The sequence below is a fragment of the Oryx dammah genome, unplaced genomic scaffold, assembly GCF_014754425.2.
Source record: "Oryx dammah isolate SB20612 unplaced genomic scaffold, SCBI_Odam_1.1 HiC_scaffold_6, whole genome shotgun sequence".
NCBI lineage: Eukaryota > Metazoa > Chordata > Mammalia > Artiodactyla > Bovidae > Oryx > Oryx dammah.
Genome location: NW_024070190.1, coordinates 24,157,338 through 24,181,334, shown reverse-complemented (window position 1 = coordinate 24,181,334; position 23,997 = coordinate 24,157,338). Strand labels below are relative to the sequence as shown.

Sequence of the window (23,997 nt, the reverse complement as noted above, 5' to 3'; positions counted from 1 at the left end):
TTCAGAGACATTATGCTATTTACCCAAGGGGTTAGTACAAATTGATAATGCTTTGAAGCATTTGGTTTCTCTGCAGGCTCTAACTGGCTCATCTGAATTCTATTCAGCACTGAGTCTTTTCTGTCTGGGCAGAAGTAGGGAGAACGGTAGTTAAGTGCTCTAGAAATAGGTTTCATGATGAGTGGCAACTGGTGATCTTCTAAGACTTCATGCTCCCTGAACCTTCCCCCCTGAATCCCGTAGGCACCTCTACCTCCACTCGTTCAAAACCCAATGCTCCTCTTCCCCACCTGCTTCATCACCTGGCTGTCAAGGGTGGAAACTTGGCTGTCATCCTGGTCTCTTTTCTGCTCACTACTAATCCCCAAACCTACCAAGTTATAAAGATTCAACCTCCTCAATATTCTTGGAATTTACACCCCTTCTCCTCCTCATCCTGACCATGTCTTAACTTTGACCCTACTTCTCTTTGTCTAGCTTTCTGTTTTGCAAATGTTCATTCTTGTTCCTGTCAAGTTCATTCCCAACAATGTAGCTAAGTCAATCTTTGAAAAGTTCCAACAGCATCTTGCTTTCTTGCTTAAGGCCTTTCAGTAGCTTTCATCACTCTTTGGTAAAGTACTGAAATTGATTAGCCAGTGTTTTGCGGGTTTCCTAAATGGCCTTTTCTGTTTCTGCAGTTTTACCTCTTGCCCTCTCCCTTCAAGGGCTTTCTTCCAGCCGTTCTGTGAGAAATGTTCCAACTCCCTTTTGCCTCCGGGCCTCTGCCCCTGAGCTCCCTCTGCTAGAACAGCCCCTCCTTGGCCTCTCTTGTTTGAATCCCTTGAGTCCACCGGGCATCAACTTAGATGTCCTCCAGCGGATTTCTCTGCCTGGATAAGGTACCCCCTCTTCCTGGCTCACCAGCACCCTGTCCATACCGCACAGCTCCATGCACCATTAGCTGTTGTATTTCCCCTTCAAGGCAGTGAACTCTCCGAGGATGGGGACTGTGTCTTGCTCATTGCTGTTTTTACATCCCCTAGCAGCAGCCAGGCTGCCAGCCGATAGGGTGACCTCGTGAAAAATTAGGAAAAGGTGCCCGCTTTTCAAGTTGCTGCACTGCCATCTACCAGGAAACTGTCACAACATCTGTACATACTGATGGCGATCACGGGTGACTGTGCCCCCTGGAGTTGTGCAACGCACAGCTCTGCCTGCGCAACGTTGAGCTGGCACAAGGGAGGCACTATACACGTGTGCTAAATAAATCTGTTTTTTGTGCCCGAATGTGTTGCTTAAAGTGTTAAAAATCCTGCCTCTTGCAGTGACTAGCCCGGCCACGTTTCTGGAGCTGTGTAACTGCTCACAGATATGCTGCCAAGAGGAAACCCAGCTCCTGCCATTTCTCTTCAGCGTGGGAGAACTGAGCAGGAGTCTTGAGCAGAGGCTTGGACGTGATTCCAGAGCAGCCTGGCAGTTCGAACCCTGGGTTGGGAAGATCCCCTGGAGAAGGTCATGGCAACCCACTCCAGCATTCCTGTCTGGAGAACCCCATGGACAGTGGAGCCTGGCGGGCTACAGTCCATGGGGTTGCAAAGAGTCGGACACGACTAAATGATTTAGTAAACACACACACGGCCTGAAAGAGGGGGTAGTTTCTATTTTCCACGGAGGGAAAACTAAGACCTAGGGAGGTGAAAACTTGTCATGGGCTAGACAGAGAGTCAGGAGCAGAGCCAAGCAGAATGCTCAGCTCCCATCCCGGCCTGGGGCAGCTGAAACTCCCAGGTCCAACAAGAGTGAGGCTGGACTCCTAAGACTGGGGGTCTTGGTGCCTTTTGAGCATGAGGGTTGCAGGCCGGCAGTCCTGGAAAGTGGTGTCTTGGTTCTGGGAGGTGGCCCCAGGCCGGGCAGGTGTGGGTGCATCCTTGTGATAGGAGGGCAAAGCTGGAAGGGGCCTTTCCCCTTGATCTGCAGGTGAGAGAACTGAGGGATGGCTGGGGGCACACACAGCTGGGTACATTTCTAGCTAATGGCAACACCTGCTGTGCTCTGGCCTCTTCATTCTAAGCCCAGTGCTCTCCAAGCCAGAATGTTACAGAATGGCTTTTTAAAAAAAATTTTATATTGTGGTAGGGGCCTTCCCTGGTGGTCCAGTGGGTAAGACTCCGAGCTCCTGATGGAGGGGGCACGGGTTTGACCCCTGCTGGGGAACTAAGATCCTGCATCCTACAGGCCACATGGCGTGGCCAAAAAAAGGGTAAAAAAACTCCAGCAAAGGCATTGTGGTTTTGAATTGTGGTGTTGGAAAAGACTCTTGAGAGTCCCTTGGACTGCAAGGAGATCCAACCTGTCAATCCTAAAGGAAATCAGTCCTGATTATTCATTGGAAGGACTGATGCTGAAGCTGAAACTCCAATACTTTGGCCACCTGATGCGAAGAACCGATTCACTGGAAAAGACTCTGATGCTAGGAAAAATTGAAGGCAGGAGAAGAAGGGGATGGCAGAGGATGAAATGGTTGGATGGCATTACCCATGCGATGGATGTGAGTTTGACAAAAGGCTCTGGGAGTTGATGAAGGACAGGGAGGCCTGGCGTGCTGAAGTCCATGGGGTTGGAAAGAGTCAGACACGACTGAGCGACTGAACTGAACTGACACAGCTTCAGACTGACCATTTTAACTGCTTGTAAGTGTACAGTTCAGTGACACTGAGCACACTCTTGGTGCTTTGCCACCATCACCACTGCCCACCTCCAGAAATTTGCTTTCTTCCCACATTGAAACTCAGGCCCATGAAACAATAACCCATTTCACCCTGCCTCTAGCCCCTGGTGGCCACCACTTTCTACTCTGTGAATTTAGCTACTCTAAGTGCAATACGTGGAGTATAAGCAAAATCATACAACGCTTTTCCTTTTGTGTCTGGCTTATTCACTTAGCATTAACATCTTTAAGTTTCAACCATGTTGTAGTCTGTGTCAGAATTTCCTCCCTTTTTAAGACTGAATAATATTCCTCTTATGTATATACTGTGTTTTGTTTATCTGCTTATCCGCTGATGGACATTTGTGTTATTTCCATGTTTTGGCTATTGTGAATCATGCTGTTATGAACAGTCCAGTTCAGTTCAGTTCAGTTGCTCAGTCATGTCCGACTCTTTGCGACCCCATGAATCGCAGCACGCCAGGCCTCCCTGTCCATCACCAACTCCAGGAGTTCACTCAGACTCACGTCCATCGAGTCAGTGAAGCCATCCAGCCATCTCATCCTCGGTCGTCCCCTTCTCCTCCTGCCCCCAATCCCTCCCAGCATCAGAGTCTTTTCCAATGAGTCAACTCAACACATGAGGTGGCCAAAGTACTGGAGTTTCAGCTTTAGCATCATTCCTTCCAAAGAAATCCCAGGGCTGATCTCCTTCAGAATGGACTGGTTGGATCTCCTTGCAGTCCAAGGGACCCTCAAGAGTCTTCTCCAACACCACAGTTCAAAAGCATCAATTCTTCAGGGCTCAGCCTTCTTCACAGTCCAACTCTCACATCCATACATGACCACTGGAAAAACCATAGTCTTGACTAGACGGACCTTAGTCGGCAAAGTAATGTCTCTGCTTTTGAATATACTATCTAGGTTGGTCATAACTTTTCTTCCAAGGAGTAAGCATGGGCGTACAAATATTTGTTTGAATTCCTGCTTTCAGTTCTTTTGCGTATACACCTAGAATTGGCGTTGCTGGACCATATGTGATTGTGCGCTTAGTTTTTTATGGAATTGCTGCACTATTTTCCACAGCAGCTGCACCATTTCACAGTCCCACCAACATTGCATAAGGGCTCCAATTTCTCCATATCCTTGCCAGCACTTATTATCATATTTCTTTTAATTTAAAACAATAGCTATACAGATAAGTGTGAAGAGGTATCTCTTTGTGGTTGGTCCATTTTTCAGTCTATAAATTCAGCTTTTCTTCTGGTCTTCAGTGTTTTCCTGTTGTTCAGCTGTCTTTACATTATTTCTGAGAGACGAGGTTCATTCTCCCCTTTAACAGATGGAGAGAGGAGACCTTGGAAGCCACCTTAGAAGTGGGAATGGCTATGATCCCCCTTTGTTCTGCGTGCAGTGCAGGCCCTTGCTGTGCCTACTAACAGGCCCCTGGGAAGTCATCCTGGACTGGAACTCGAGCCGTAGGAGAAAGCAAAGTTGACTTGGTTGGGGCCCCACCTCTGCAGTGGGGTCTTCTGGAGTATAAGACAGTCTGATACTTGCTGCCTCAGGGCCAAAGATACTTGTGGTTGTTTTTACTGGGATAGAAGAAAAAAGCTTTGAGTTCTGGCTGAGGGTTTCCATGGCAGATTCACATGATTACACTTTGAATCTATCCCAGATTCAGAGAAGGAAAAGAAGCAAACTTTGAAGATTTCAAAGCTTGCTTTAGGGTAAGCTGGGAGTTCCCTGGTGGTGCAGTGGTTAGGACTCAGCGCTTTCACTGCCCTAGCTGGAGATCTAAGGTCCCACAAGTTGCTTGTAAACAGACCCAGAATCCATGCCACTGAGCATCAAGGGTGCCCCCTCCTGGACTGACTGAGAACTGCTTATGTCTGTATTGCAGTGCTAACGCCACCCACTCCAGTATTCTTGCCTGGAGAATTCCATGGACCGAGGAGACGGATAGGCTATAGTCCATGGGACGGCAAAAGTCGCAAAGACACGACTGAGCGCCGAAAACTTTCACCTTTTTCACTTCCGATGAAAATAAAAGCGTTAGCTAACACCACGGTGCTCAAAATGTACCCAGCACAGTTGTAAGTGATTTATATTAGTTTCATAGTAACTTCATGACAACTTTATGAGGTAGGGACCATTATTATGTCCGTTTTACTTTTGACCAAATGGAGGCCCAGGGTGATTAACTAACTTGTCCACTGTTACACAGCTGGTAAATGAAGTTGAGATCTGAACCCAGGCAGCTTGGCTCCAGAATCAGGCTTTGAGAAATTTGAAGAAAAGATCAAGGTCAGAGGCCAGATTTAGTAAGACATTGCTTTTCCAAAGCACTTCATCGATTATAGTGTTTTATATGTTTCATTTAATCTTTATAATAACTGAATGAGGCGGACACTCACATCGTTTTATTTTGACAGTGGTAAACACTGAGGCCTGGAGGCATTCAGGGACTTTCAAAAGAAAGCTGGCATAGAGTGTTGATGAAGGTTGGAGAAAAGGGATCCTGGGCACTGTTGGTGAGAGTATAAATCGATGCAGCCACTATGGCAAACGCTATGGAGGTTCCTCAAAAAAATTAAAAATAAAGCTACCGTATGACCCAGCAGTTTCCCTTCTGGGTATATATCTAAAGGAAATAAAATCAGGCTATTAAAGCGATATCTGTACTCTCATGTTTACTGCAACATTTACAGTAGCCAAGCTACAGAAACAACATGAGCATATGTCAACGGATGAATGAAGACCACACACACACACACACACACACACACACACAAACATGGACCTTTAGGGATTATGCTAAGTGAAAAAAAGACAAAGGAAAATACTACACAATTTCACTTATATGTGAAATCTAAAAAAGTCAAACCCATAGAAACAAAGAGTAAAATGATGGTTTCCAGGGCCTGGGGGCAGGGGTGGCGGGGTGAGGAGGAGTTAGAGGTTGATCAAAGGGTACAAAATTAGAAGATGAATAAATTCTGGGGATCTAATGCACAGCTTAGTCAACAATAATGTGTTATATACTTCTAAGTTGCCTAGAATGAAAGTGAAAAAGTGAGTCACTCGGTGGTGTCTGACTCTTTGGGACCCCATGGACTGTAGCTCACCAGGCTCTTCTGTCCATGGAATTCTCCAGGCCAGAATACTGGAGTGGGTCGCCATTCCCTTCTCCAGGGGATCTTCCCAACCCAGGGATCCACCCCAGGTCTCCCGCATTGCAGGCAGGTTCCTTACCATCTGAGCCACCAGGGAAGCTCAAGTTGCCGAGAGACTAGATCTTAAATGTTCTCACCACAAAAAAGAAAAGGTAACTATGTGACTGATGAATGAGTTAGCTGATGCTAGGGTGATCATCATCTTGCAATATATTAAGTATCTCAACATCAGCACATAGAACACTTTAAGCTTATTTATGTACATCAATTATGTGTCAAAAAAAAAAAAGAAACACAAGAAGAGAAAAAGACCCAAGAAGCCCTCCTGGAGCTGCCACTGACCCTGACTCCGTATCAGTCTCTCTCCATAATCGAGGCTGGGCGGCAGGGCTGGCTTCCTGCTTGCAGCCTCGGCCATGTCGTCACCTCTGAGTACCCTCTGTACTGCTGCCTGGCATTTCTGAGCTGATCTGGCTGCCCGTGCATCACAGCTGGTTTGAGTTGGTGGACACAGCTGCACAGAGGGGAGTTTGCAGAATGGTGGGGAGCTTGGTGGCGCTTGAACAAAGGGTGGGGAGAAGCTCAGAGGCCCACTGGGCTGGGAAAGAAAGTGGGTGGAAGGGATATTCCTTAAGGGCCGAGGGATTTGCCTTTTGTCCTGCACATACTGGGAGCCACTTAAGGCTTCTGAGGAAGACAATGGCAAAACCAGGGCTGGACTTTGGGAGGCTGGATTTAGTCTCTGTGTGACCCACAGCCTGTGTCGTCCCCTAGCTGAGTTCCCAAAGCCTGTCTTCCTACTTTGCTTGTGACATCCCTCTATCACTGACTGTGGCTGTCTCTCAAGGGCTGTCAACTCTCAATGGTCACTGACCCCTGAAGAGATTTCGTTGTTTAATCTCCAAGTCATGTCTGACTCTTTTGTCACCTATGGACTGTAGCCCACCAGACTCCTCTGTCCATGGGATCTCCCAGACAAGAATAGTGGAGTGCATTGCCATTTCCTTCTCCAGGGGATCTTCCCGACCCAGGATAGAACCCGGGTCTCCTCTGTTGGCAGGTGGATTCTTTACCACTGAGGCACCAGGAAAGCCCTCCTGGGGGGGGGCAGACGCTTCTGTGTTCTGTCTGTAGTCTCGTGACTGGAAAGCCCATGCTGGGAAACTGTGGTGGCAGGTATTGTGGTGTTCTTAGTACCAGGAACTGAAATTCGGTTTTTTCTCCCCCCGACCCTGCCCCCTGCCTCTTCTGGATTCTTCCCTCTTCTTTCCCTGGAAAAGCTCCTGTTGACCTTTCCAGGCCCAGTGGGGTGCTCGGTCTCCCACTCCCTCACAGAACCTGAGTGCTGCAGCCCCTAAACTCCAAGACTTGCTGAGTTCCTGTTCTCCTTATGCTACAGATATTTATTTGTCTTATTCTCCCAGCTACGCTCTGAGTGTCCTGAGGGAACAGTCTCGTCTTTGCTATCTCTATATTCAGCTCAGAGCCTGGCAGGGTTAACTACTTAATGGGGTGAGCCGTTCAAGCATATACATCACCTGCTGACAGATGCATATGTATGCAGGCACTGGAATGCGGCAATGAACAGACCAAAGAAAATCCCCGCCACCCTGGCACTCTCAGTCTAGGTGACCTCCACTTCTGTAAATACTTTCTGAGGGACAGACTTCCCGCTGCCTTCCTCAGATCTGGGAGATGGTGTGTTTTGAGAATGGACTTTGACCGCTTGAAGAGGAGAAGCTCTTTCTTTAAGGATGAGGACCATTTGCCTAGTATCCTGCAAGTGCCAAAAGAACCCAGGTCCCTGGCATCGGTAGGTTGCAGATGCGTGCCCCACAGGTGTTGGATGGACTTTGGATCAGACTTGGACTTTGGGTAAGATTTTTCTTAAGGCTTGGGCCAAGGCAATCCCTGGACCTGTGCAATGAGAACACTGCCAGCTCCAAGAGTTCTCTACAAAAGGACTGGATTGTAGAGGCAGATGGGGCCCGACTTGATGCAGTCAGACCACAAAATAATCGGTTTTAATTCTAGACCATGCTTCAGAGGTCTTCCTCGCTCTGTGCATTTTCCCAGCTCCAGGACTTCCTTTTGAGTTTAAGAAGCAGCAACTTGCAGATGTCCAACCTGCCTTGAGAAATACGAAAAGACATGCTGGTGAGGGGGTGTCATGGCAGACACGGCAGCTCTGTGGTTACCGAGTCATTGAAGCACCTCTTCCCTGCCTCCAGCACACTCACCCGCCAGCGTCAAGGCCTCAGGGAACCAAAGAGAAAGGCAGCCGGAGCCAGGACTCCTCCTCTGGTAGCGGGGAGTATGGGTCCCTGCCAGGCTTGCCCACTGAACCAGCTTCTTTGGCACTCAGTTTCCACATGAGTAACATGAGGAGGGATGATCCTAAGGGCTCTTGTGGCTTTTTGTAGGAAATAGCAGGGGCTCTGGTATCAGATACGCCTGATTTTATTTATATTTTTACTGATTTATTTTTTAAAATTTTGGCTCCACTGAATCTTCACTGTGGCATGCAGGCCTTTTCTCTAGTTGGGGTGTGGGCTTAGTTGCCCCATGCAGGAGGGATCTTAGTTCCCTGACCGGGGATCGGACTCCCGTCCCCTGCACTGGAAAGCAGATTCTTAACCACTGGACCACCAGGGAAGTCCCTGGAAATACCTGATTTTAAAAGGAAGAAAGCTTAGGAAGTGGGTACAGTGGTGAACATGCTCTTGCTTCCTTTCCAGTGAGACGATCCAAGGCGGCTGACGAGGAGAGGAGCCGCCGAGCCCAGCGCGCCCGGGACGAGTACCAGCGTCACTCGCTCCGCGCCATCCAGAAGGGCACCGTTGCCGGACTCAGCTCCAGGTTCCGAGAGCTCGGCCAGAGCCACGAGCAGGATGAGAGACTCTACCACCACCTCCCAGGCCCGGGGCCACTTTCACCCCTGGCCGTGCCTGGCAGGTGGGTCATGGTGTTGTTTGAGACCTTTGGTTATTGCCAACAATGCCCTTAATAAGTAACATTGTAGACATTAATTTTATACTCGGGCAACTACTGTCTACAACAGAGATTCCCAAAAGTGGGACCACTGGGTTAAGGGCTACATGCATTTATAGTATTGATAGCTAAGGTCAATTTGTGCTGCACAGAGATGGTGCCAGTGAACGCTCTCATTCTTTAGCCTTGCCAGCAGTATGTTGTCAGATTTTTGTTTTGTTTTGTTTTGTGTGTGTGTGAGAAATAATATCTCAGTGAAAGTTTAAATCTGCATTTCATGAGGTGAAGTATTTTGTGTATGTTTAAGGGGTTTTGATATTTCCATACCTGTCTCTTCCTTTCCTGCCTCTTCATTGTGTTATTGGTCTTTTTGTCATCTATTTTTTTGTTTATTGTTATTCAGTCGCTAAGTCGTGTCCAACTCTTTGCATCTCCATGGACTATGGCACACCAGGCTCCTCTGTCCTCCACTATCTCCCAGAGTTTGTTCAAATTCATGTCCACTGAGTCAGTGATGCTGTCTAACCATCTCATCGTCTGCCATTCCCTTCTTCTTTTGCCTTCAATCTTTCCCAGCATTAGGATCATTTCCAATGAATCAGCTCCTCACATCAGGTGGCCAAAATATTGGAGTTTCAGCTTCAGTAACAGCCCTTCCAATGAATATTCAGGGCTGATCTATTTTTAGGAACTCCTAAAATATAGGGGAAAAGACTCTCTTCTTTGTGATAAAGCATTTTTCCCCTTCAATCTGTCATTTGCCTTTTGACTTTTACGATAACGTTTTCTGTCGTGCAGGAGTTCTTGATTTTTATGAGATCAGAGTTTCTTTTATATTTACTGGATTTAGAGACATAGTTAGAAATCTTCTTCCTCTTGTGCTTTTTTTTTAAAGGAGACAAATAATTTGTCCTTCAGGCCCAGAAGATAGAGCTGCATGGACTGTTGCAGTCTGGCTCTAGGCTCTCTGGGTGTAGCTGTCAGTAGGGGAGAAGTGACAGCCACAGGGAGCCACCTTGGATGGGGTAGGGGAACCAGGGACCCGGCAGATGGAATGGCAGACCCAGGCACCAGAAACCGTGCATCAGCCTTTTTCCTGTGGCTGCCCTATGGCACAGGTCCCTGTGGCCTCACTGCCCTCAGCACTGCGGTGCCAGCACATGCTTGCCTGGCTGTACTGGGGGCAGACACAGGGTTGATGGGAGAGAGCTGCAGGGGCAGGAGCAAGGCTTCTGGCCAGGTGGCCTCTTGGAGCATCTCCCCCTAGCATTTACATTCTGGGGAATCAGATTCTCTACTTGGAAACAGAGGGACAAGAGTGAATGAATTTTCCTTGCTGTCATTTATAACCTCCTCTTGCCTTCTAAGGAGAATGAGTCTTAGAAACCAGAGGATTTTTTCTCCCCAAGCATAATTATTTACTGAGGAATGCAAGTGTGAAGGAAGAGGCTGGGGGCAGGACGGTTGTTTCATAAAGAGAAAGGGACTCTGAGGTTCCTGAGAAGAGGGAAATCCTGAAGGGTGGATACAGGGCGGCAAAGCTGGTTAGAGGGGCTCTGCCTGTGGAGGTGGCTGTGGGGAGGAAGGGATTTGGAAACAGACCCCACTGATCATGCCTTTGAGCCGTTCAGTGGAACCTCCCCCTCTGTCTTTCTTGTGTGTTAGTTGCTCAGTCGTGTCTGACTCTTTGCGACCCCATGGACTGCAGCCCACCAGGCTCCTCTGTCCATGGGGATTCTCCAGGCAAGAATACTGGAGTGGGTTGCCATGCCCTCCTCCAGGGGATCTTCTCAACCCAGGGATTGAGCCCAGGTCTCCTGCATTGCAGGAAGATTCTTTACTGTCTGAGCCTCCAGGGAAACCCTGTCTTTCTTATGGAATCATTTAAAAAAAATCTGCAGTGTTCACTACCGCATTTGAGTACATGGATTCATTTTAGGGCAGGAAAAATAGGAGCTCATTCTGGGGTTTGCCAGGAAGTCCTGGGCTTGTCATCCATTTTTGTTGGTGGAGAGGAGATGCAATGACTGCATAAGGGGACAGCTGATGATTATTGCATAAGAGACAATGAGAGTGGTGGTGAATTCTAAATGCCAGTGCTATTAGGTGGATCAGACAGCAATGACAGGGAGAATTTGCCAGGTTTCTGTCACTCAGGTGGAAAGGTGAAAAAGTTGCAGTTGTTTAAGGTGGGCCCAAAGTCTGCTCTGCTTTCATACCATAAATTAATATAATGGAATTTTTGAGCTTCCCCGGTGGTTCAGTGGTAAAGGATCTCTCTGCCATTGCAGGAGACGTGAGTTTGATCCCTGGGTCGGGAAGATCCCCTGGAGAAGGAAATGGCACCCCACTCCAGTATTCTTGCCTGGGAAATCCCATGGACAGAGGAGCCTGGCAGGCTGCAGTTCATGGGGTCACAAAACAGTTGGGCATGACTTAGCGACTAAAGAACAACAAGTCTTGCTCCACACACAGTGTGGTGCTGTTATGGGGCGTATGCTGTCAGACCCTTACTGGGCTTCCTGTTAGTATGGCTCCAATAGAACAGAATTTCTGTGTATGTCCAGGAGCCACCGTACAGACACAATGACAAGTAAAATCTGGGCTTTTGTGGGGGAATATCAGAAAGCCTGGGAGTAGGGCCCCTGTTCATCTCACTCTAGGGATCTTCAGACCCTCACCAGATCACCCGTCAAAAGTCAGCCAGCCTCGTGCCTTGCTCCTGCCCCTCTCTCGTTCCTCTGTCCTTTCCCTTTTTATTTTTTGGAGGTGAAGCTCAGCCATTTTCAGAGCAGATTGAGGCTGTTCCCTGTCCTGATACTATGTCATAAATCATGAAAGCTAGTTGGCCAAGACAGGTGTCCCCTTAGATGGCAAGGGCAGGGGAGACGGGCGGGGAGATGGGGAGAGGCAAAACCAGCATCCTCTGCGGTGGGGGTTAGGGGAGGGTGGAGGACACGCACATATAATGATTTTGCTGGTATTACATTAGGGTCCTTCTTCTTAGATTCTGCTGTTTATGCCCTGGCCTTTTCTCCCTCTCAGACATCCCCTCCTGTCCTATTTCCTGCTTGCACTTGTGTAACTTTTTCTTTTTCTTTTTTTTACATTAAAAGAAATATCGGCCTTACCAGGCAACAGGTAGGATCCCAGTTCCCATACCAGGGACTGAACCTGAGGGACCCCGCCCCTCTCCTGGATTGGAAGCATGGAGTCTTAACCACTGAATCACTGGGCTGCCAGGAAAGTCCCCATCCTTTAAAAAAATTTTTTTTTATTGGAGTATAGTAGCTTTACGATGTTATGCTAGTAGGCTTTTTTTCCCCAAAACAAGCGATAACAGTTTTCTTTTGGGGAAAAATACGAACAGCTGGTACATTATAATCTGCAGAGAGCCGTCAAGTACTTGGATTTATTTGATCCTTTCCTCAAGCGTGCGTGTGGGCACCGGCTGTTCACGGTGGTCTTCCCGGCTCGCTCCGCCTCCTTCCTGCCCCGCCCCCTGCCCCTCCCTCGTGACTCTCCCACACTCCGTGGTGTCTGTCTCAGCAGCACCTGGGAGCGGCCCCTGCGCCCCGTCTCCAGAGAAGTCATAGTCCGCTGGTTTAAGGAGGAGCAGCTGCCTCGCCGAGCGGGCTTCGAGAGGAACACCAAAGCCATCGCCCCCTGGTTCCACGGTAGGCTGACCTTCCAGATCCCTGGGGCAGGTTCGCACACCTCAGCCTCCCTCTGGGGTTGGGGCAGAGTCTGAAGGACCGCTACCATCAGGGGAGTGAGGGCGTTAGACTCTGCTGATCCTGCTCTGGACCGCTCTGGCGGGCTCCCGGGGCTGAGCCTCAGTGTTCCCGGTTGCCTGCGGAGTGGGCAGTGGAGAGAGGTCTGGTGTCTGCCCTTTCTGTGCTCACTGAATGTGCTGAGCTCGAGGCACAGGCTGTGATGTCCCCATGGCGTGTGCTGGAACACTGAGTGGCCTTCACAGAGACCGTTAGAGACCACGGCTTAACATCTCTGTGCGGGAGCCCCGGGGGCCCGCAGGCCCCCAGGGGACTCCGGACGAGCACTGCCCTCTCTGCTGGGAAGGGATGAACAGGACTCTTGGGCACCACCCTCACTGCACAACCTGCTTGGCCGTCAAGGGTCCCTCAGAGGCATTTCTCTCTGGGCTTTGTGACCCCCTTCCTTCTCCTGGGCCTCCATATACCCAACAGGATGGAGGGGATCCTTATGGCTCAGAAAGAAGACAGTCAATGTTTATGCGTGGCCTCACTGTGTGTCCCTGGAGCTGGTCCCAGGGATTCCCTGCCTGGAACCTCTGTCTCAGTTATGTGTCCCTGTAGCCCTGGGAGAACTTCCACTGGGATCACTGCTTTCCTTTGTGTTCGTACATCATTGTAATCATGGAAGCAAAAACTAGCATCTTAGGTGCTTGCATAGTGTGTGGTTCATAGTGTTGAGGTGGGGGGTTGTCAGGGCCATTGGCTGCTCTGCCAGTGGAGAAGGCATGGCAGAGGTCCTTAGATTTATCTTTAGCTTTATTTTTTATCCCAGTTTTAAAAATGTACTTTTTATATTGTCATAGAGCAAACAGAAATGTGATTTAAGTCTTGCAATTCACACAAGTGATAAAGCATGCAGAAACGTTGCTAATACATGGACCAGAGCTATTTAGTGACAAAGTTTTCATTGATCTGTGACAGGAGGAAAGAAACAGGCTCATGTACGGAGGGTGGCCAGCTACCTTTGCTTGGAAAGGACTGTGTCATATTCAAAGATAATATTCTCTCCTCAGTTTCAGCGTTAACATGTCCTGTCTCTTATGAACTGATGGTGATAATAAGCAATGGTTATTTTTTTATATATTGCCTTTGCTCAGAAAAAGGGAGGAATCCCATGTTGGTTTCCACACTTTTGGTTTGATTTGTTGTTGTTTTTTAGTAGCTAAATTATGTCCTACTATTTGCAATGCTACGGACTGTAGCCTGCCAGGCTCCTCTGTCCATGGGATTCTCCAGGCAAGAATACTGGAGTGGGTTGCCATTTCCTTCTCCAAAGGGTTTTTATTGATACTTATACCTAAAATCCCAAAGTCTAGAAGTCCTGGTATGGTCCAACTTCTTTCCCATTGTAGCAATTCCCTATAGCATCCTTAGTGGGACTCCCCCTTGCTAATCTGTACTAGAGAAGAAGCCTCCTGCCCCACAGTCAGTGTTAGGGAGTCACTGCTGCAGGTTGGCTGAGGCTCTGCTCTTGGCTGATCTGGGCTGGGCATCATTACTGGGGCGGGGCAGGGGGTGGACTCTGCTCCGTGTAGCTCTCATGCTGCTCTTGGGACCGGCAGGCCAGCCTGGGCATGCTCTTCTCAGGAGCCAGAAAGCAAATGGCAGCATGCCAGGCTCTTGAAGTCCAGCCTCCACACCAGCGAGCCATCACTTTCACCTCATGCTGTTGGCCACAGTGTGTCACAGAGTTGAGAAGGTGGGAAAAATGCTCTGCTCCTTTAGCATGAGGAACTGCAAAGCCATGTGTCAAAGAGTGTGAAGACAGGGAGGGGAGGAGAATTTGAGCCAATAATGCAATCTCCCACAATCCTAATGTAAATCTTTTCTTTCCCGGGGGTAAGCAGTCATGATTAATTTAGTTGAATTTTAGGTGCAAAATTCAGGTGTAAAAAGGACTCTTGTGACTTTGTATTTTCTTCCCTTCTGTCAAACACATGTGGATGTGTTGTTGAACCGTAATCCAAAGAGCAATGTGGACCAGGAGTCTGAAGATCTGGGGCCCTCTCTAGAACCTAGCAGCTCTGTGAGCTTGGGTGTGTCCTTTCAATTCCTCATCCGTGACCATAACATTGACTCCATGGGATATGTATGAAGATCAAGCCAACAAATGTGCTCCGTCCATGAGCACATGAGTGTGGGTGCTGACGCCTCCCGGAGTCTGAGACTCCTCCTCTCCAGCGAAAGTCTGGGAAAGTGGTCGGAGCACAGAGGGGGATGGGAGGAGGAGGTGGCTTCCCACTGGGACCATGGGGTTCTTGATAAAAGTCTCCTCTGTTAAAAAGAAAAAATGTTAAGTCATTCCTCCTTTCTCCTGTGTTCATTGTTATGTTCCAGGGGTTCTAAGAGAGATTTCTGGTTATATAAAAATACTCATGAGAAAAGCTATTGCATGTAAGCTTGGCTTTGGGGGAAAAAAAAATCTATTTTTGGACTTCAACATGTATCTGAAACTATTAAGAATATCCTCTGTCCAAATACTGCCTCAGTCAGAACCCATTTCTCCTCCTGAGCTTTACTTCTAAAAATCAGTCACACCTGGATCACGGCTTATTGTCTTGGCAGCAGCCTACCGGCTGTCTCCAGAAGACTTGCCCTGAGGGCTTGGCAGGGACTGCCGGTGCGCAGTGAATAGTGGAGTTGGGGCTTGGGTGCTGGAGTGGGCCTCCTGATGGCCTGTCCTGCACTTAGGTGGGGTGTTCACCTCTTAACTTTTTCTGACAACCACCAGGGCAGGGCACTCCCCATGCATGTAGTTGGTGCAGCTTGTAGGGACCCAGCAGCTGAAGTTGGCTTTCTGTGCAAAGCAGAGCTCCCAAGTGGAATGGGCACTGCTTCCTACCTTCCCATGCTGTGTCTGCAGGACACACGTGGAGGAGAGGATTGTTGAAGGTCCCAGAGCTGCAGGGTTCTAGGGTGGGTCCATCCCTTCAGGCTCTTTGTCCACTTTATCCTTAACCACAGCACACCCGGTTGTGTTTGAAGCAGGGAAAGGACATAGAAGTTACAGCAGTCATTTTTAGTAATTATTTGGGGAGGGGGGATGTTTGTCTTGCAAATGTGTGTGTGGCAGGGGAACAAAGCCACCAGTCCTCAATCTCCCAAGTCCCATCTGGAAAAAGGGAGATCGTTGAGCGGATTCGGGGCTGGGAGTTCTAAAGAGACACATTTCACTTCAATAGAAGAAAGATGGTTGCAGCTACTGTTGGGCAGAGGGACGGCTAGTGGACTCTGGAGATGGGTGACCAGAGGGCCTTTAAGAATGTCTGTTCTCAGCGTCTGGTATGCACTGTGATTCTGCTGGCGCTGTCCCAGGACCACCGGTCTTATTCGCCGCTCAAGCTTCCAAAGTTTTCTCAGGTTGTTGGGAGCATGGGAAAGGTTGGCCAGGGCGTGGGGTTAGCCACAGAGTGGGCACTTGGGTGGGAGTCTGTGGGCTAAGGAGTGAGGATGTTTTCTTCCTAAAAATGTCTGTTGAGCGCCTTTGTTCTTATTTGTGTCTCTATTACCGGTATTGTCTTCAGTCCAGGAACTGAGGCTCAGGCAGTGGACACCGCCTCCTGGATGGCTCTTCCAGGAGTCCTGGGGGAGGTGGGGGAGCAGACACACCAGGCTGTCCTGCAGAAAGGCAGCCCCCCAAGGAGGTGGGAAGGATTGTGCCTGTGGAGGCGGAGGGTGAGAGGCACCGTGGACTCCCCCAACTGTATGCGCTGGGAGGTCACATCCTCTCCGAGGTGCGCGGAACAGAAAGAGCTTGGCTGGCTGATCAGTACTACCCATTGGTGATCCTCCTGGCAGGCTGCTGCCCTGAGGTCTTGTGTGTTTGCCTGGCTGTGTAGATGTGCAGAGTGGTTGGATGTACACTGTCTCAGAGGGACTCTCAACTTCTTGAGTTAGTCATGGTTAGCCCTCTACAGATAGCATCACTGATGGGCAGAAAAGCTTGAGAAATCACCCTTATTTACCCAGTAGTAAATATGGGAGCTGGGATCGGCTCTGGCTCCGTTTTTGTTCCTCCATTCTGGTGGCTCCTTGAATATACCGCTGGCCAGGGAGGGAGACTGGGGCAAAAAACTGCCTCCTCTGGATCCACGATCCCTTTACTGTGAACTTCTTTCATGCATAGCTCGAGTCCTTTTATTTTATTTAGTTTTTGGCTGCACTGGGTCGTTGTTGAGGCATTTGGGGTTATTTGCTCCGAGGCAGGTGGGATCTTATTAATAGTTCCCCGACCAGGGATTGAACCTGCGTCCTCTGCATTAGAAGGCAGATTCTTAACCACTGGACCACCAGGGAAGTCCCCTTGAGTTCTTCATTTTAAATCTCACCCCTTCTCATTCCTTGGACTTTCCAGAGCAGAGCTGCCTCTAGTTCCTAACCTCGCTTGATGGGAAATCAGGGAATGCCTTGTACAGTCTTTGGGATCAGTCTCGGAAGCTAGAGTGTCTGGGGCTGAGAAGGAGAGAGTGAGCCAGCTGAGGCTTTTGTCCTCAGCCCCCAAGAACAATAGAAAGATAGGAAACTATGATGAGACTTTGGAACCTGTTGAGAGGTGGCAGCCAGAATCGGGGGCGTTGGGGGGGTGGGGTGGGTAGTGAGACCCGAGCACCAAATCCATGTGAAGCAAGAACTAGCTGAAGAAACCAGCGGTCATGAAAGTAACGGTGGTGTTATGAAGATTAAGTGTGTAATATTTATAAAGTGTTTAAAACTTGCAATAAATGCTTCTGCTTGTTATATGGAATAAATAAACACGGTAGCCTTTGGAGATACATATCAGGATTTGAAGCATGTGAATGGTGGCCTCATACCCTTAGGGTACACCACTCCTGTCACTTGGAAGTAAAGAAAAAGATGACATCAAACAACTCTTCACAAAAGGAAGGTGGTATGTATTTAGCCTTCCCCACAAAAAAGTAAAAGTCTGAATTTTCTTTCATTATGAATATGATACCCATCTTGAAATTTTTTTAAAAAAGCTGTGAGGGATAACACATGGGTCATTTGGAAGCGATGGTTAGCATGTTACCATCCATCATGTCAAGTCAGATGACTGATTTTCCTCTCCAGAGCAGAATTTGGAATGGAAAATTTCCACCAACTCTTATCCTAAATGCAAACATTTCTAAAGAAGAAAAAAAGTAGGTCGGTTGACCTACTTTCTTCATAAGTTCTTGCTTAAGCTGTTCCAACTAAGAAATAAAGGAACCTTTTTCCTTCTTTTTTTTTTTTAAATTGTGCACTGGCTATAGGGTCTCAGAAAAAGATCACAAAGAAGAGTGGAATTATTTTTTGCTTTAGGAAAGCCTCGATTGTAATGGTGTTCTCAAGATTTTAACTCTTTCTTTTCCCCTAGTTCCATGTTTCTGATTTCAGGCCCTTTGTGTCTTGTCTACCTAACACTTTTTCATTTTCGATGTTTTGCTGAGATGCACAGGTGTGGGTAACTAAAGTGTGTGGAAAGGGACAGATGTTGGAGGATCTAGATGACTCGGATTTGATAGAACTGATTTTTTATTTTCTATTGGGATTGAATAAAAGCACAGAGTAACAATATACTGTGATTTCTGTTGTTATTGATTTAATATACTTCTGATGGTCTCATCATATTTCTGGTGGTTGCAAGAGATTCTTCCTAATTTGCTGATACTGGGAAGTTTCTATCATCGGTTAGACCCAGTAAACTGCCTTTAGGTTTTCTGTGCTCCAGGACCTGCAGTCTAGTTTCCCATGGATGCCCAGTCCCAAGCTTGTCCCATCCCTGGGACGAAGGGCTTCAGCTCATGCCAGAACCTTTTCATGGCCTCACATTTTTATGATGACAGGCATGAGATGGAAGCCTTGGGGTGCGAGGCATAGCTGTTGTCTTCCAATCACTAATGTCTTCTAGGTCAGGGGCCTCAAGAAATGGAACACTTATGAAAATCACAGGGTGCTAACTTTGATTCAGTTTGACCATCTTTTTTAGCAGCTAGTTGTCCTGAGATGGAATAAACTACATCCAGGAGCCCTGAGCACACCTACTGCTGAGATGTGTAAACAGAGGCCAGACAGCCCTTCAGTCAAGATAGTGAAGGCATGGCTTGTCCAGTCTGATGGGGATTAGGTCAAATCACATGACTTTTCTCCCCTACCTTCCCACCATGAGCTCTTCTTTCTCTGCTTATCTAGAAACAAATATGGTGGCTTTGACATTTGCTAGAGAATGAAGTTTGGTTGCTACAGTAGTTGAGAAGCTTCCTGGAAATGACTTTTATAATACTTACGCTTAAGTATTAAAAGTCTGTCATACTCAAATTGCCTTGTTTAGTAATTAAGTTCTTTATAGATTCACATGTCAGAGCCATTTGCCTGCGTGTGTGCATGCTCAGTTGCTCTGAAGCTTTGCGATCCTGTGGACCATAGCCTGCCAGGCTCCTCTGCCCATGGGATTCTCCAGGCAAGAATACTGGAATGGGTTGCCATTCCCTTCTCCAGGGAAGAAGGTTTGATCCCAACCCAGGGATCAAACCTAAGTCTCCTGTGTCTCCTGCATCGGCAGACAAATTCTTTACTGCTGAGCCATCAGGGAAGCCCCATTTGCCTACAGCTTTCATTTAAAATAGAGAGGATGCTTTTACGTGTTGAGGTCACACTCCTCATCAGCCCACAGGAGTGCACAAGGCAGGAAGGTGTCGCCTGCTCTAGGTTGCAGCCTCCTAGAAACACTTCCTGCAGGCGATTAATGTGGCTAGCGTGGCTTGCAATTAACGTGTGTTTCCTCCTGCAATCGTCACGAATAGACTGTCTGCCCCCCATGCAGAGCTCACAGTGCTGCCAACATTTGTACAGCCACATTTCAAGCTTATTTAAATGTACAGTGAAAATTCAGTGTACTTTTCTATAATTTCTCTGATCTCGTGAAGTTGTCACCAGCCCCTTTCACCCCTCTAGGTAGTAGGGAGAAAATAAACTCTCAGCCATTCTGTTTAGTGCCATTCTTTTCAATGTGGTCGTCTTTAGTTAACTTGGTCCTTTTGGGGAGAATAGGCTTTGGGATTGCAGTTGTCTCACCCCATTCCCTGCTTCTCTCCAAAGGGCATCTGAGTGTCAGAGTCTTCTCTGCACTTGTGGGGAGATGGTCAGGGGCAGGATTGCCGTGCGTGTTGCCTAGACTTTGCATGAGGATGTGCAACTGAGGGTATGAGAGAGGCCAAGATCTGGGTCCCTGATCTGCTTCCAGGTCCTGTCCCCTGCTTGGGGCCTTGTCTATCTGGAGGAGCTCAGAGGTACCACTTGGATTGGTGGCATCCCTGGGCAGGTGTCACCTGATCTGGTACCATTCCTCAGGTGTACACTGGTCTGGGGTTTGGTTGGTTTGCCTCATGTGTGGGATCACACCAGCTTTTATGTTTTAACTGGTAATTTAGTGAAAATTTCTCTTGTGCTTTGTGTCTGGTAAACATCAAACATCCAGTATTTCATCCCTTGCACAATTCTCTGTGCTGTGCTGTGCTTAGTCGCTCAGTCATGTCTGACTGTGACCCCATGGACTGTAGCCCGCCAGGCTCCTCTGTCCATGGGGATTCTCCAGGCAAGAACACTGGAGTGGGGTGCCATGCACTCCTCCAGGAGATCTTTCCAACCCAGGGATTGACCCCAGGTCTCCTGCATTACCGAAGGATTCTTTACCAGCCGAGCTACCAGGGAAGCCTGCACAATTCTCCGGAAGAGGTAATCATAGTACTTGTTAGAATTTGAGGTTGTTGAATTGTCTGGGCAGGGGCACTAGGGAGCAGGCTCCTGTGTAAGATATTTAAATCATTTGTTGATTATTAACATTAAGCTTCTGTTTTATGTGAGACACTGTGCTAAGCACAGGGCATATGGTGGTGAGCAAACTGACAATTTCCTTCCCCTGGTGGTACTTACATTCACTTGCAATTGACAGAAAGCTACCAAACCGATATACTCAAAAGAGATTAGTCCAGCTTCAGGCTTTGATTCAGGGAGCTTGTTTTCAGCAACTGGCCTCTCTCCATCTCTCAGCTCTGTCGCTCTCTGTGTTGTTTTTATTCTCAAACAATGCATCAGCCTGAGGTAGCATGCCTGCACTTGCTTTCCTAGTTTCAAATCTAGCTGAAGAGAGGACATACTTTTCTCTCAAATAATTTGTAGTGTTAGTCCCAATATTCTGCCTTGTTGACTCTGGTGTGGTCACATGCCCACTCTTGAGCTAGTCACCATGGCCAAATGGTTGAGCTGTCTGATTGACTAGGCTTGAGTCACATGACCACTCCTGGAGTAGGAACGCGTCCATCCCATTGCAGCTGGATAGACTGAGTGGGAAGGTGTGGCTCCCCAAAAGAAGCTCACCATTCCCTTGCCAGAAGAAGCACAGATGGTCCTGAGTGGGCAAGACCAATGGAAGGCCACCATATTGAGGAAAGTAACTGTCCTAGTGAAACTCACAATCCAGTCCATGAGACTGGTGTGCATCAGATAATGATTTTTTACTTCCAGTTGAGGTTAGTGCTATGCAAGTTCCTTGTGTAGCCAGTTTCAGAAGTCATTTTGCTGGGTGGTTGCAACCCTGTCATGAATAGCAGCATCCATAATTTGAACCTGGCATGTCAGCTTAGAACAGGCAGGCAGGCATGGCATGGAATGGTGCCCCTTGTGCATAATATATCTGAAACCAAGAAGCTTGTCCAGTGAAACCCTTGTCTCAGCACTTAGCTGTGGCTAAATTTCATTTGGAGTTATAAAAAATGAAGGCATTGGAACTCATTCATCACAATCTCTGTGGCTTCAGGATGCTCTGAGAAACTGTTGAGAAGGAAGAGCTTAATAATTCCAATTCCCTTAATGTTATCGCCTGGAAAGTGTGGCAATAAGAAAGGAAAGTCACAGAAATGAATGAGAAATAGCTGAGCGGTAATGGAGGTGTTGTTGGCTGGCCAGTGAGGTGTAGCTTTGGTGAAAGCTTTAAGAAATATGCATGTCAGATAAATTGAGACCCATAAAAAGTAAAATGTCATGTCTGTCCTGCCTGCCTTTCTTCCTTTTTGGGGAGAAGCCCTAACAGAGAAATAAAAGGAGCTCATTTGGTTACTCAGGTTCGATTTGAGCTAATGATTTCAGGGACCAGAATGGAAGTGGTGGAGGGGATGGGAACTGAATCCTGGGTCTGCTTTAGGATTTGCTAAGGCGTGGATTTACGGGTCCGTGAGAGCAGAGTGTCTTTTGCAAGTGTGCTTAAAGTGCCTCTCCTTTCCCGGGGCTGCTGTCGATTAGTACAGATGGAGCAAATATTTTGATAGTGAACACTGAGTTTTGGTGGTGTTTGAGAGGAATCCAGGGAGATGATTAGGGGAGGCATCAGGAAGAATGCTCGGGGATTTGTGCCCGAGGTGCAATAATAGACCTGAGAGGGGAGCAGTAGCTTCCCCACCTCACCGGAGCATTGGCTGCAAACTCCCATCCGTGCTGTTGACGTGCAGGTGCCAGGAGCTTGAAAGGCATCCTGGACTCCTTTGCTGTGCTGGTGTACATGTTCCCTGCTGCCTTCCCCGCCTTCTCACCCTCACCTGATGCACCCATGGGAAGCGGGGCTGCTACCCTGAAGGGCCTCTGTTCCCTGACCTCGGCCCTGTCTTTTCTGGGCAGAGGCCCCACAGAGGGTGTTGCACTGAGTCTGATTGCCTCTGACCCCCAGAGAAGCCTTGGGCACCTGTGGGACCTGTGGGTCAGGTCAGGTCTGACACCCTGTTCCCCTTAGTCCCCCCATCAAGGGCCTCCATCTGTATGCTGGGCTTCTGCCTCAGCTTCCAGATTACAGCTCTGCTTCCTGGTGCCATTGACCCTGGTGAAAAGCAAGGCATAAAGTCATTGGAGGCCCCTGCTTAGGTTTCTTCTCACCCATGTATCCCTCTTCCTTTCATCAGATATGATCCCTATTCTGAGTATTTTGTCCATCATTTCTTTGCTTCATATATTGTTTATATATTGATCTCCAAACATGAGTGTTAAGCTTTGTGAGTTTTCAGTTTAATATAAATGGAACTACACTGTATTTATTTTTCAGTTATTAGCTTGTTTTACACTTCATTGAAAAAAAATTTTTTTTTTCTCATTGCATCTTCCCACTTCTGTTGTTTGGAGGTTATACCACTCTCAATGCCTGTCTTTTAGTAGTTAACTGAGATGATTTCACATGCATACTTTGTTAATATATGTCTTTAACCTCTTCCTAAACAAATTCTAATCATCTTACTCTCAAATGATATTATGCAGTAATTTAGTTCTATCTTTTGAAACCCTCAAATTATCCATGATTATTGTTACTTTGTAAGTCAATATATTTTAAAAATTGACTTAAAGTAGCTGTGCTCATCATTTCTTCTAGCATCTCAGATTCTCTGTCTAGGATTATATTTCTTCTAAATGAGATATATTCTCTAAAATTTTTTAGTAGTCAAACTCTCAAATTTTTTTCTGAAGATAATCTTTACATTTCTTTTCACCTTGAAAGAGTTTCATTAAACACCACTATGTTTTTCTCAGCACCCTGAAAATATTACTAACACTTTGTCCTCTGGCTTCTGTTACTGCAACTGAAAAGTCAGCCACCAATTTGTTTATTCTTTGTAGGTAATCTGCCTTTTCCTTCTGGTTGACAAACTCCGACACTGAGTAGTTTTGTGCCATTTCACTATTATGTGCTGATTAATTCTCAGCATTCATTCTTTTTTTATAATTTTGATTTCTTTTAAAAAAATCTTATTTATGTATTTCTGGCTGTGCTGGGGCTCCACCTCTTCCCGTGGCTGTCTCTGGTTGTGGCAAGTGGGGGCTATTTTCCAGGTGTGGTGCACAGGCTTTGTTAGGGCTCTTGGCTTCAGTAGTCGTGGCGCTCGGGCTTTTAGAGCAATCAGCATTCGCTCTTGAGATGTTCCCACCTCTTCAATCTCCTCTCTGTTTAGGGGTGTTCAGATTATTCATGTATTAGACCTTTCATTCCATTGTCCATGTCTCTTAACCTCCTGAGAGGTAGATTAAATTTATGTCGCATTATATAGATGTCCCATGGATGTGCCATTCTTGGTCTTCACTGTGACGTTTCACTCGCTTATCTCTTCTTCTCCTCTTTCACCTCATCATCACTCCTTTCTGCTCACATAGCATCTACCCAGTCTTCAAGGCGCACTTCCCATTCCTCTTCATTGCCTCTGTAAATCTTGCCCTGACTTCCAGAGGTCTCATTAATCTCCTCCTTCTTGTGTTTTTCGCAGTACTTACTGTCTCTGCAGGAGATAACATGGTGTAGAGCAAAGAGCACTAGACTTGGAGTCCGAGGCCCCAAGTTCAAATTCTGACTCTACCA

At 47.5% G+C, this 23,997-nt stretch overlaps 1 protein-coding gene across 1 annotated transcript in view; it reads left to right on the top strand.

The window, feature by feature from the left end:
• SH2D4B (SH2 domain containing 4B) overlaps window positions 1-23,997 on the top strand; it is a 76,965-nt gene that overhangs the window by 43,236 nt on the left and 9,732 nt on the right. The window contains exons 5-6 of the mRNA XM_040242584.1: window positions 8,604-8,820; window positions 12,409-12,533. Of these exons, the coding sequence (XP_040098518.1) occupies window positions 8,604-8,820; window positions 12,409-12,533 (342 nt within the window). The remainder of the gene's footprint in view (window positions 1-8,603; window positions 8,821-12,408; window positions 12,534-23,997) is intronic.